Source organism: Gadus morhua, chromosome 9, assembly GCF_902167405.1.
Source record: "Gadus morhua chromosome 9, gadMor3.0, whole genome shotgun sequence".
NCBI lineage: Eukaryota > Metazoa > Chordata > Actinopteri > Gadiformes > Gadidae > Gadus > Gadus morhua.
Window position 1 is genome coordinate 24,901,032 of NC_044056.1, and position 11,639 is coordinate 24,912,670.

The following is an 11,639-nucleotide window of genomic DNA, read 5'->3' on the forward strand; positions in this document are numbered from 1 at the left end:
CCCATCCCACCGATATTCACGGGGGGTGTTACAACATGTTCATATATAGCGACATTGTCGACCATCAGCTGGTCGGAGATAGTTATGTACCCCTGCTAAGGAGTATTAATATAACCGACACCAGCAGGAGACACTGCATTCACATGTTCGACAAGCCGCATTACGTACACGTAGCCCGAGACCCTCTTGGAGATATTGAAATCGATCTAAAGTCTGACCAGAATACAAATATAAAATTCACATATGGTAAAGTGATACTCAAGCTGCATTTTAGACCTGTAAAACAGTAGAATTCATAGCCCCATCTATAGGGATGAGGGGGTATAGACCGCCTTACGACGAGAACAAATATGTTCAGTATTATTTAAACCAAGCAGGGAGTGGGCTACCTGGCTATGAGGGTAGCAGCACACAATATGGTGCTGGCATCGGTGGGATGTTCCGTAGCCTCTTTAGAATGGCTATTCCGTTATTTAGGCGAGGGGTTAGCATAGCAAAGCCTCATCTGAAGACTGCTGCTAAACATATTATAGGCGACGTTATGACCAACCTAGCCCATGCTGCATCTACGCCCAAACAGCAGGGGTCAGGCATGAGGGTATATGCCAGAAGAGCAACAAAGTATCCTCCTATAGGTTGTGGGCGTACCCGTGCACCAGCACGACGTCGTAAACAGAATAAAAGATTGGCATCCATCAAAAAGAGAGCCAAACCTAAAAGGATCAGGAAGGGGGCAACCCGTCGTTTTAGAGGGGCGGCTAACGATATATTCATCTAGTATAGCAGGTGGGCTGAATAACAATGGCGTTGCTACATAACATGTCAGACGAATGCATTAAGAGCGAACTGGATCTCTTCTCCCTGCCGATGACGCAGACTTCGATAGAAAAAAGTACATATATTGAAATACCCCCGCTATCGGCGCTAACAGATGGCGGCCCCATAGAGTTCTTTGTATCGGCCAGTAGCGAAGACTATATAGATCTAAACAATACGTATTTACACCTGAGGATCAAGATTACTAATCCTGATGGAACAGACTTGGCGCCGGCGGCACCCGTTGGACTGATTAACTATCCAGGATGCACGTTATTCTCCCAAGTAGATATTACTCTGGGTGATAGGCTTATCACCCAGTCGTCAAACACCTATCCGTACAGAGGCATAATAGAATGCCTGCTAAACTATGGAAACGGGACATTAGACACCCAATTTGGTTGTGGTCTATTCCAGAAAGACACACACGGACATATGGACGAGATTCTTCCTGGAGGTCTCAATCTAGGCTTAACGACAAGGAGTGAATATACGGGGCGAAGTCGTATAGCGGAGCTGATATCCCCTATACACGTCGATATGTTTTTTCAGGAGAAACTGATGATTAACGGAGTTGATCTCCGTATGAGATTCATTAGAGCAAAAAATGATTTCTGTCTCATGTCCGATGGTGCTGTGGAATACCGTGTCTCTATAGTGTCTGCAAATGTTTTCATTAAAAAGGTATCGGTAGCACCAGGCGTCAAGCTGGCACATGCCCGTGCGTTAAACCAGGCTAACGTTAAATACCCTGTTGATAGGGTATGTCTAAAGAATGTATCCATCGCTGCGGGCAGCCGTATATGCACACAGGATAATCTATTTCTAGGACAAATACCCAAGATGGTTATTATAGGTTTTGTGAATAACGAAGCATTCACAGGGAGCTATGCCAGGAATCCTTTCAGATTCCAACATTTCGGCATTGAGTTCTTATCCCTATATTGCGACGGTCAAGCATATCCCTCTAAACCCTTTCAGCCTGACTTTAGAAATGGCCTCTATACTCGAGAATATTTCCAGCTCATTCAGGCTACAGGTCGTCAGCTCAAAGATAGAGAAATAGCTATTAATCATAAGGAATTCGGGGACGGGTATGCATTATTTTGTTTCAACCTTGAGGCAGATGAGGGCTGTGGACAACATGTATCGCTAGTCAGAACAGGGAATGTGAGGCTAGAGGCACGATTCAGAGCAGCACTGGCTACAACGGTCAATTTGATATGTTATGCAGTTTATGATTCTGTTATAGAAATATCAAATAGACGGCAGGTGCTGTTGGACTATTACTGAAAAAGTCGGTGCGCTATGAATACTATACAGCTAACAGCAGTGTGTCAGAAAATGGCCCACACGGCATATTTTCTTGGTGCGTTACCGTGTAATCACCTACCCCGGGAAATTCATCAGAGACCTGTAATGATGGTGGTCAACACCGAACCTTCGCATATGGCCGGTGCACATTGGCTAGCTATTTATATTACAGATGAGAAACAGGGTTACTTTTTCGACTCCTACGGTAACCCTCCCTCATACTCTGAGTTTCCTGAGACCATACAGCGTTTTCTCGATCAGCACTGTATAGATGTTGTTCATTCTACACAACAGGTCCAGGATCCGTCAAGTACAGCATGTGAGCATCATTGTGTTTTTTTCTTGTTTAATATGCAAAAAGGGGTATCCTATCACAAGTTTTTGAAAATGTATGGGGATAATTTACCCCGTAATGATGAAAAGGTTTATGACTTTGTTAACCGTGTACAACCTAATGTCTGTAATGAACATGATATGACGTGTGTGCAGTCATGTGTATGCGGATGTAACATGTAACACGTGTTGTTATGTTTGTTTTCTGTATTGATAATAAAAAATACAATATTTTGATTACATTTTAGTCGTACTGTTTTCTTTTATTTTTTTACGGGTAACACATACATTTAGATACATGATTTAAAATGGTAACCACTCGGCCATATGCATTCCAGGGGAAGTATTAGATGACAATGGCTGCTTGCGTTTCCTCCTTTTATCAAACGAGACAGGGACGGAGGCCATCGCATTGTCGTCCGTAGTGACGGGACTATGCTTATACATGTTTACAGTTTGTCTGAGCTGCTTATTAGGGATAGACGATAGTGGTATATTATTACTGGCTAAAGATTTCAGAAATACATTCCAGCCCTGTGGTCTGACAGATTCGACAACATGGTAAGGGGCGGTAACATTCTTTAACAAATCAAACATATGGGACCCCTTAATAGTTTCGCCTTGTAATATGATCTCCCCCTTGTCCGTCCATGAAACATTTTTAGATTTCTTTAAAGAGTCCAGGATATGTCTGGTATTGCTCTTGCTTCTGACGGGTATATGTTTCATTATATCCTTATAAATATGATCGCCGGTGCCATCATCGTCATCAACACCATGCCGTGCCGACATAGGCGTATGAACTGGGTCCCCCTCAGCAAGTGACAGAGTTAATTCTCCGTGTTCGCGTTGCCCTTGTTTTATCATGGATAGATAACGCTGCAGGACAGCACCGTACCTGGCCGCTTTTTCATATAGGTCTGTATCGGGAGTGTTCAACACCATCGCAATGGCCTTATCCAGCTCATTTTCAGCAGTCTGTCTAACAGAATCCCTGGGTTGGGTATGCTTTAAGGCATCGAGTTGATGTTGAGGAACTAGATACATCTTGTGCGTATGATCCATTATAATCACCCGCCTCTTGAGAACAGGCTTGTAAACAACGGTATGGCCACAGACAGTAGGGGTAGAAGAAATCCACCAGTCTGATTGATTAGTCTTTTCTTTCTAGATATTAGTACATTTTTATTGGCGAGTATTCTGAGGTCCTTCTTTCGTCTACGCAATTTCGTATGCTGGCGTGGAGTCAGAGGTATTTTGCCCTGTAAAATGTTCAAGGCTATTTCACACAGCGAGTTGATAAAGTCGGCGTTGGCTGTCCTGAGGATAACTTTACGCTGAGCCGGAGGGGCGCTATATAGTTGCTTAAGACGCTCACGGTTTCTACTTATACGTGAGGACATGGTCTTTTGGGCTAATCACTTTGGCTCTCTGAGTGTATACAACATGTCGGTCTGACAATATATCTGTTCTAAGTCTCATGTTGTCTGGGGTCATGGCTTTAAAGTCTACAAGCAGATAGCCGTAAGGCATGTCGGTAGCATCGTTGAAGGCTTCTAGAAAATATTTTGTCTTGCATGGAAACATCTGTTTGGCTATCAACATAATCTGATATTTGTCACGAGGGTTCTTAAACAAAACCATGTAATTGGTATTTAGACTAATTGTACGGCTGGTTTTACCCTGCATAAATAAATTCTGAACCAGATACATACAGCTGAGATTACGATGGTGTACATATTTGGTAAAAACGTACTGAACCTCTATATTATTGCATGCATCGTTCATCAAGTCGTCAATAATGAGCAGATTTCTAGTATGGACTGGTAAGATTGCATCATCACATAGAGATTTGGGGATCCCTTCTACAAAGTGAATGTTCCTTATTTTAAGCAAATCATCATATATGGGCTGCCAGCATGAATAAACATATACTATATTTTCAATCTTTTCTGAGAATAACCGATCCATATTTTCAATGACTGTTTTGACAAAGTAGGTTTTGCCGCTGTTTGAAGGTCCCGATACTACCATGCTGAACGGGTGTTGAAGTCTAGGGTCGAACGTAGTGTGTACAGCAGCCATCTCTGCGGTCTGTGTGCACCCCCTCTGATGGACGGATGTATTGTGACCATAGAACCGTGAAACATTTGACAGTTAACATTCTTTATTAACACCAACATGAATATTAGCACAGTCATTCATCATTAATACATGATGCCTAAAAGAGTATATACAGATACAATATGAATACAGAAATGATTAAAATACAAAAGATGAAAGAAGAGAACATGGATCATTTGAAAACAATAAAAAAACAAAATAGTTAATAACATGATTATAGCATAGTATGATTTGATTTTCTTAACACAATATGCATACCCCCTCAAAAAATATAAAATGATTAAAAACATGGATCATATGAAAACGATATGTAAAAAAGAAGAAGAAAAAAAAAACATGGATCATGTGAAAAAGCGAAAAACAATAAACAAAATAGTTAATAACCGTAAGGAAGCGTGGTGTAGTCGGGGAAGACCCTGCGTTTGTTGTAAACTACCCTAAGCCGTTTAACTACAGTAGCGTTTTTAAGCAGAAACCTAGTCTTATCTCGCTGGATGGTATCTACTGTGGTGGTGATGTCGAGGGTTTGAGGCCGTTGGTTGACAAAATCATCCAATAGACATTTCAGTGTCTGCTGGGTGACCACTGCAGCATTTGCCGCATTTAAAGTCACCCCTTTGCTTTTGACGACAGACTTGTGGTGACGGGTGTGGTATGCATAGCTTTTAGGACCTGTTGAGACATATTCGCTAATGTAATCCTCCTGTTCGGTACCATACAGATCACCATCATTTATCTCGTCGGTCAAGTCGCCCAGATAAGGGCCTAAAGGGGGTACCCAATCACCCTCCTTAGAAACAAAAATGATGCTGTCTGTGTCACAATAGAGGACACGTTCCTGTAGTTTGTCTAGAAGATCGTAGAGCATGAGCCTGGCATGGGCGGTAGTCACAGCCCCCACAATCACGTTGACATCCCGCGCCCTTGCGAGACGTGCATCTACGTGTTTCCATTGTACAAGGGCCACAGCATCAGAGATAAAGCAAAAGTGACTAATGTGATAGCTGTCGCTAAACATGAGCTGAGTGAACCTTTCAGGTTCAGAAATTAGCTCGCAAGTGGGTAGGTCTGGGCGTAGTGAAAAGCGACCCCACAGACTGTTTAGAATCAACTTGTTGCAATTACGCATGGCCTTGTTCACACACATGTTGTCGCGATCCAGCAGTATGCCTTCCTTTGCCAGGTAGTTTTGCACATACACCCGCTGTTTCTCCGCAGTATCCACTGTGCTGGGGTATCCTGAAGCCTCCTGTTTACGCTTGAGAAACGTTTTGACATACCCTTTAAACAGAGTCTCTGACCGTTTGGGGTAGTGCCACACCTCATGCATCTGGATTAACACGTAGCCCATTTCAACTGCTTTTTGTAGCTCAAAAGTCACCCAGGTGCCTGTCAGAGCCCGTTCATCGTTGCTGTGATGACACGCGGCTGTCTGATTGAGCTCAGCGGCACATGTACCACAGAGGGGAAACATCAGCTTCCCATGACACCTGTAAGGGAGCACAGGATGGTAAAGACCTCTGGGGGGTAACACAGTGCATTTGATGATGCCGAAATACCCATCCAAAGGACCAAAATTCCTGAAAATGATCTGGGGGTGCCCTACAGGATAAGGACAGCGAGCCTGTACTGTGGGGTAGAGAGAGGTAAAGTCATAGTAGCGTATTTTCTCACCGGGCTCGGCCTTGTGATACATTTTGATGGCGTTGGTGCGACCCCCATAGAGAGAGTCGCGAGGATCAATCCTGGGTTGTATCTTCAGAGTAGCCAAGAATGCCTGCACTGCAGCATTGGTCTTTTTCAGACGGTGCCACTCACACTCCCACATGACCACGACTCTTAAACCATGATCTCTTTTGAGAGCCTTGACTTTGAGGTGAAACTGCACCCACAATTCGCCATAGGTCTTCTTGAGGACAGGGTTCTGGTGTCCAGCGTTGTAACAATGTTCACACCCATGATAAAAGCATCCTGCAAATTCATAGGCTGTGTTTATAGACGGGGCATGTCCGTCTAGGAAGAATGGCCCATATTTAGCCTCTCCATGGTTGAGAGCATGCCGAATCTCCAGGCTATTGGAGCGGGATAGATATTCAAGCCACTGGATGGATGCACATGAGAACGACTTTTTCTTTTTCCTATAGACCCCCTCGTAGGTCAATGCCAGGACGTTTTTCTTCAAGAACGACTTTTTGAAGGTGGCCATGCACGCCGAAGCCAGGGTGGCATAGGCCAGGGGGTCTATATTGGCACACTCTATGAAATTTTCCCTGTAGATCCCACACGCTGTGTACAGGATCATCACATCGTTGACACAGTAGCGACGCAGCTGTTTCTGAAAGTCAAATTTTTTGTGTCGTACAGATCTGTACCAAATAGCGAAATCTGTCTTTTGATCGCTAGTCATGGAATCATAATCATAATATGAGATCTCAGGGTAGGCACCGACATAAGACTCGTTGGCCCGTGTGTTGAATTTATGAGGAAAATAACCTTTTACCATATCATCAAAATCCAACGCCTCCGGTGCATTAGCCAGTCGCATGGGCAAAAAGCTAAACGAGTCGACCCATCTCTGCTGGTAGGCGTCATCACGCATCAAAATGACTCTGCTACCCTTCATGACTAAAACGGGTTTAATACCCTGCTTGGTCATGTAGTCCAGGACGATATAGTTATCAAAGCCCGACGCATTGTGTGCCACAAATGTATACAACGTATACTCCCCTGTTCTGTAGCGTTTCACAAACTCTCTTACACAATCTAGACCGGTAGCATACCATTCTATGCCTTCAGACGTAATAGCCGCCACACAGTTTGCTTCGTGACGACCATCATGCACGCGCGTTTCGAAATCATAGTATATGTATTTATTAGGCGGAGCGTCGTCATCATCGTCATCCGATGGACCACCCCTGCGTTTCTTTTTCTTTTTCTTGTCGTACGGCTGGATATAGCAATCATGTACTCCCTCTTCGGGCATCGGCTCCCCACACTTACGACACTTTGCATCGCTGCATACATGACCATTAGCGTCACCCTTCTCCTCCTCCTCCTCCTCCCCCTCCCCCACCCCCTTCTTCTTCTTCTTCGGTATGATATACTGTCTACAACAACGATCGCAGTATTTGAGCTTTTCACAAGGTATCATGTCATGTTTGGCAGAATGCTTCTTGTGTGTGTTGTAGCAGACCTGCGAGCGGCATATACGACTGCAGTCCTTGACACTACCATCGGCTGAACTTTGTGAGCAGCTCGTTATGACACCCGACAGCCTCTCCCTGATCAAATCAGGGACCTCCTGTAAATTTGCAAGGGATATACTTCTCAGATCAATGGCCTGTCTAACCTCAAAGCCGTTAAAATGGGGAAATAATCTGGTATGCAACTCATCATTATCTTCCCCCGTTACAGCAGGCACAGGTGTACCATCATCAGCATCAGCAGCACCACCATCACCGTCACCACCACCGTCACCGCCACCATCACCGTCACCACTGCCATCACCATCAACATCACCACCACCATCGCCTCCTCCCACGCCACCACCATCACCGCCACCACCGCCACCGCCCCCCACGCCACTACCGCTACCGCCACTACCGCCACCACCCCCCACACCGCCCCCACCGACCTGTAAATTCGACTCTATAGGGACCCCTGCCACAGCCGGGGGGTCCTGAAAACCCTCGCCAATCCCTTCATCACATTGCGACCCAACCCTATCCAACCACCCCCCGACAGCGTTAAGTACCTTTCGTGTGTTTGCCCCGCATACAACACACCCCTAGTGTCTAAATCTCCTGGCGCCTCTAGCCCCACCATCTCATCTAGACCTGATTCGTTCGAAACATTTATCTGTGCTGCCTGATATAGAGCATTAGCCATGCTATGCCCCCATGCATCAGCTGCAATTAACACACGCCTAGTTCTATCTATGCCAACACACATTTCCCGCATGTCTAAACAACCTTCTGCATACATGCCCCCACCCCCCACATGTCCTACGGCCGACAAATGAGACGTATCGCCGGTTGCGTCATACCTCATTGCCATCTCTTCAAGTTCTAAATCCATAATGCTACCCCCACTATCAGATCTACGCCGTCTCTTGGGATTACCGTCTATAGATTTGAATTTCCTTTTTCTAGGGCTAATGGCGTTATGCATAGTGTACAGCTATAGTTTTTTATGCCAATAGATAGAAAAAAAAAAAAATATATATATAAATAATAATATTTAAAAAAAAAAAAAACGTTAAGTAGTCAGGTATTAAAAGAAAAAAAGTTTTATTACATGCAGTTTAAAACAAAAGATACCCTCTCCATGAAATAAAAGAAAAAAACATTAAAAAAAAAACAAAAAACACAAATCAAATAATAGCATTCATCGTAAGCTTTGCTAGTGTTTCATTAATCACAGACATCTCGGTACTCATTGCCCGATAGGCATTGACGTTGGCTTCACTAGCAGATTGCATTAACCAGAATTTTCGAGCGGTTTTAGCAGCTCTTAACCCCTCTTGCGCGTTAATTCTCACTATGCCCTGCGTGTTGACACGCACAGCTGCCACGGCATCCAAATGCTTACGCTGAAGGGCAACGATAGCACGACCATTACTGGTCTCAGTGTTTGGGGATTCAGCAGTCATACGATCACGCGCAATCTCGGCCCTGAGAGTCGTGAAGGACTTCTTCGTCTGTTCTTCGAGCTTCTGATATATACTGTCAACACGTTTACCAGCCTCCATCCCCAGTTTACGCTGACGAGCAATGCCTAAGGAGTTTACATCTACCGACGCAGTTAACACAGCTAGTTTATCAGCAAATTGTTTACGCCATTTATCACCTTGCACCCCTGCATGGTGTTCATCAACAGCAATTGCGGGACCGGCTGGTTGCCTCGGCACCGCTACCTCATGAGCGATGGGACTCACGGTGCACGGGGGGTCGCTGATAGGGTCTTGAACGGCTTGTAGGGGTCCAGATGCAGGATCTGCAGGCTGATGGTGTTGTACAGGCTCTGCACTGGTGGTAGCCTCTACGGATGTAGCTGGAGAGTCGATCCACTGCGCAGGAGTGAAGTCGATATGTTCCAACAACGATGAAGTCCAGGACGAGATGTCGTCAAGACCAGCCCAATCGTCGGCGGTCAGCTCTGGTGGTGGCGCACACTGGGGATCTCCATGGGCTGCTTGTAATAGAAAAAAAAGAAAATAAATCAGTATCAATCCCATCATAATCATTACACTCTATAGAATATATACATGCTTTTTTTTTCATTGAATTTCCTACCGTGCTGTATAGTCCCATCCGGTTGCACAGTGACGGTCTCTGTAGGCGACTCAGGCACATACACCTCCACGTCCCCGATCACACGGTGTTTGGGATCAGTCCATGCCGCTCCATGTGGCGCAATTTGCGGATTTATGACTGCCTGTATAACCTGGGTAATATTCTCCGGAGTTAAACCATTATGTGTGGCATCCTTGCGAGCCTTTTTATAAGGAATTTGTAGCTGTTCTATGGCCAGTGGTGAACAGGGTATAGCCACCACTACCCCCGCCGATCTTTTCAAATTCTTCTTGGACAGTCGATTTGGTCCGGGGGTTCGCTGAATGACATTGGCCTCGATAGGTACTAAACGTGGATCAAAAAACAAAATACAAGAGTATTCGGGGTTAGGTTTGGTTGTTTTAGATGTTAAATTAATATATAATTTATTTTGGTAATACACCTATAGATATATTAATGGCGGTCGTATTAACAACTTACCAAAACTACCGCTTGTCAGCACATTAGTCTGGTCTGCTAGAATCGGTCTTTGAATGTTGAGCCGAATATCAGGCAAATCTGTTACACATTGGAAAAACACAAATTTAATCTTTGTTCTACATGAATATACCATAACTAATAATAATAATGATAGAGTGTGTGTTATGGAACTATATATTACACGCTGCTATAAAAAACAAAACAAAAAACATACTTCCACGTGGACCCTGCTGCTGTTTCACGCTCTCGCCTCCGGTACCGCAATTCGCTGTGAAGTAATCGCAGCTACGGTCAGATATAAACAGCTGATTCACATAGACATAGTCATAATATAATCATGATACACTCATATGAATACTTACAGTCAGTCGGCATAGTTGTGCAGGACGGATCGCTGTTTTTTTTTCTTCCAACTGCTACGACGCGTTTACTAACTTAGAATAGCGTGTCTAACGTCAGGGTCGGAGGTCGTACGCTCCCGTATCACGGGGCCCCGTATATTTATGCCTGCTAGCAGTCCCTCGGTAGACATTCACACCTAAGGCCCCGACGTCATAGACGCCTGTCCAATAGGTACTGGACCCACACACACGTAGGTCCTACAGGCCTACGCCCACTCAACGCATCATAGACAGACAATCTACTAATGGTAAAATAAAGTTGATCCAAATACACCATGTTAGATGAAAATCACTAGAATATCTGTTAATAATAATAATAATAGATTCAATTTATATAGCGCTTTTCACGTAATCTACTGTGTCCCACCTCACACTCTCTATGACATCGTCTGTATGCCCACTTCCGCCATCAAGGGCCTCGCCCCCCTGTCCACATTGCCGGCTGGCCGTCCTTCCAACAGCACTGTGATCTTCCTGTTAACACCCCTACAGACCAGCCGCCCTGGCCTCGCATACCATACACACACACACACACACACACACACACACACACACACACACACACACACACACACACACACACACACACACACACACACACACACACACACACACACACACATACACACCTCTGCCTATACAGATCCCGCACCCCAGCGACCCCATCCCTACACAATGGGTTTTATGACCCGTCATAAACCATAAACAGGAAGTGGCTCTTGTGAATAGGGATCCCCCCTCCACCCCCACCCTCCCCAACCGGAAGTGTGTTCAGATAGGAATGGACCCAAACAGCATATAGTATATACTACTTGCAGGCCTAGCAATCATCCAGTGGTGAGACTTTTACGGGGTGGATGAAGACCTGCAGAGGAGG

General features: G+C 44.9%; 1 protein-coding gene across 1 annotated transcript; it reads right to left on the reverse strand.

Moving 5' to 3' along the window:
- Positions 1 to 9,372: 9,372 nt before the first annotated feature.
- LOC115550843 (uncharacterized) lies at positions 9,373 to 11,428 on the reverse strand. Its single transcript, XM_030366178.1, has 6 exons — positions 11,415 to 11,428; positions 10,576 to 10,646; positions 10,362 to 10,439; positions 9,882 to 10,226; positions 9,503 to 9,777; positions 9,373 to 9,378 (listed from the first exon to the last, which is right to left on the reverse strand). Exons 1-6 carry the CDS (start codon positions 11,426 to 11,428, stop codon positions 9,373 to 9,375), a joined length of 789 nt encoding a protein of 262 aa, XP_030222038.1.
- Between the last annotated feature and the right edge of the window lie 211 nt (positions 11,429 to 11,639).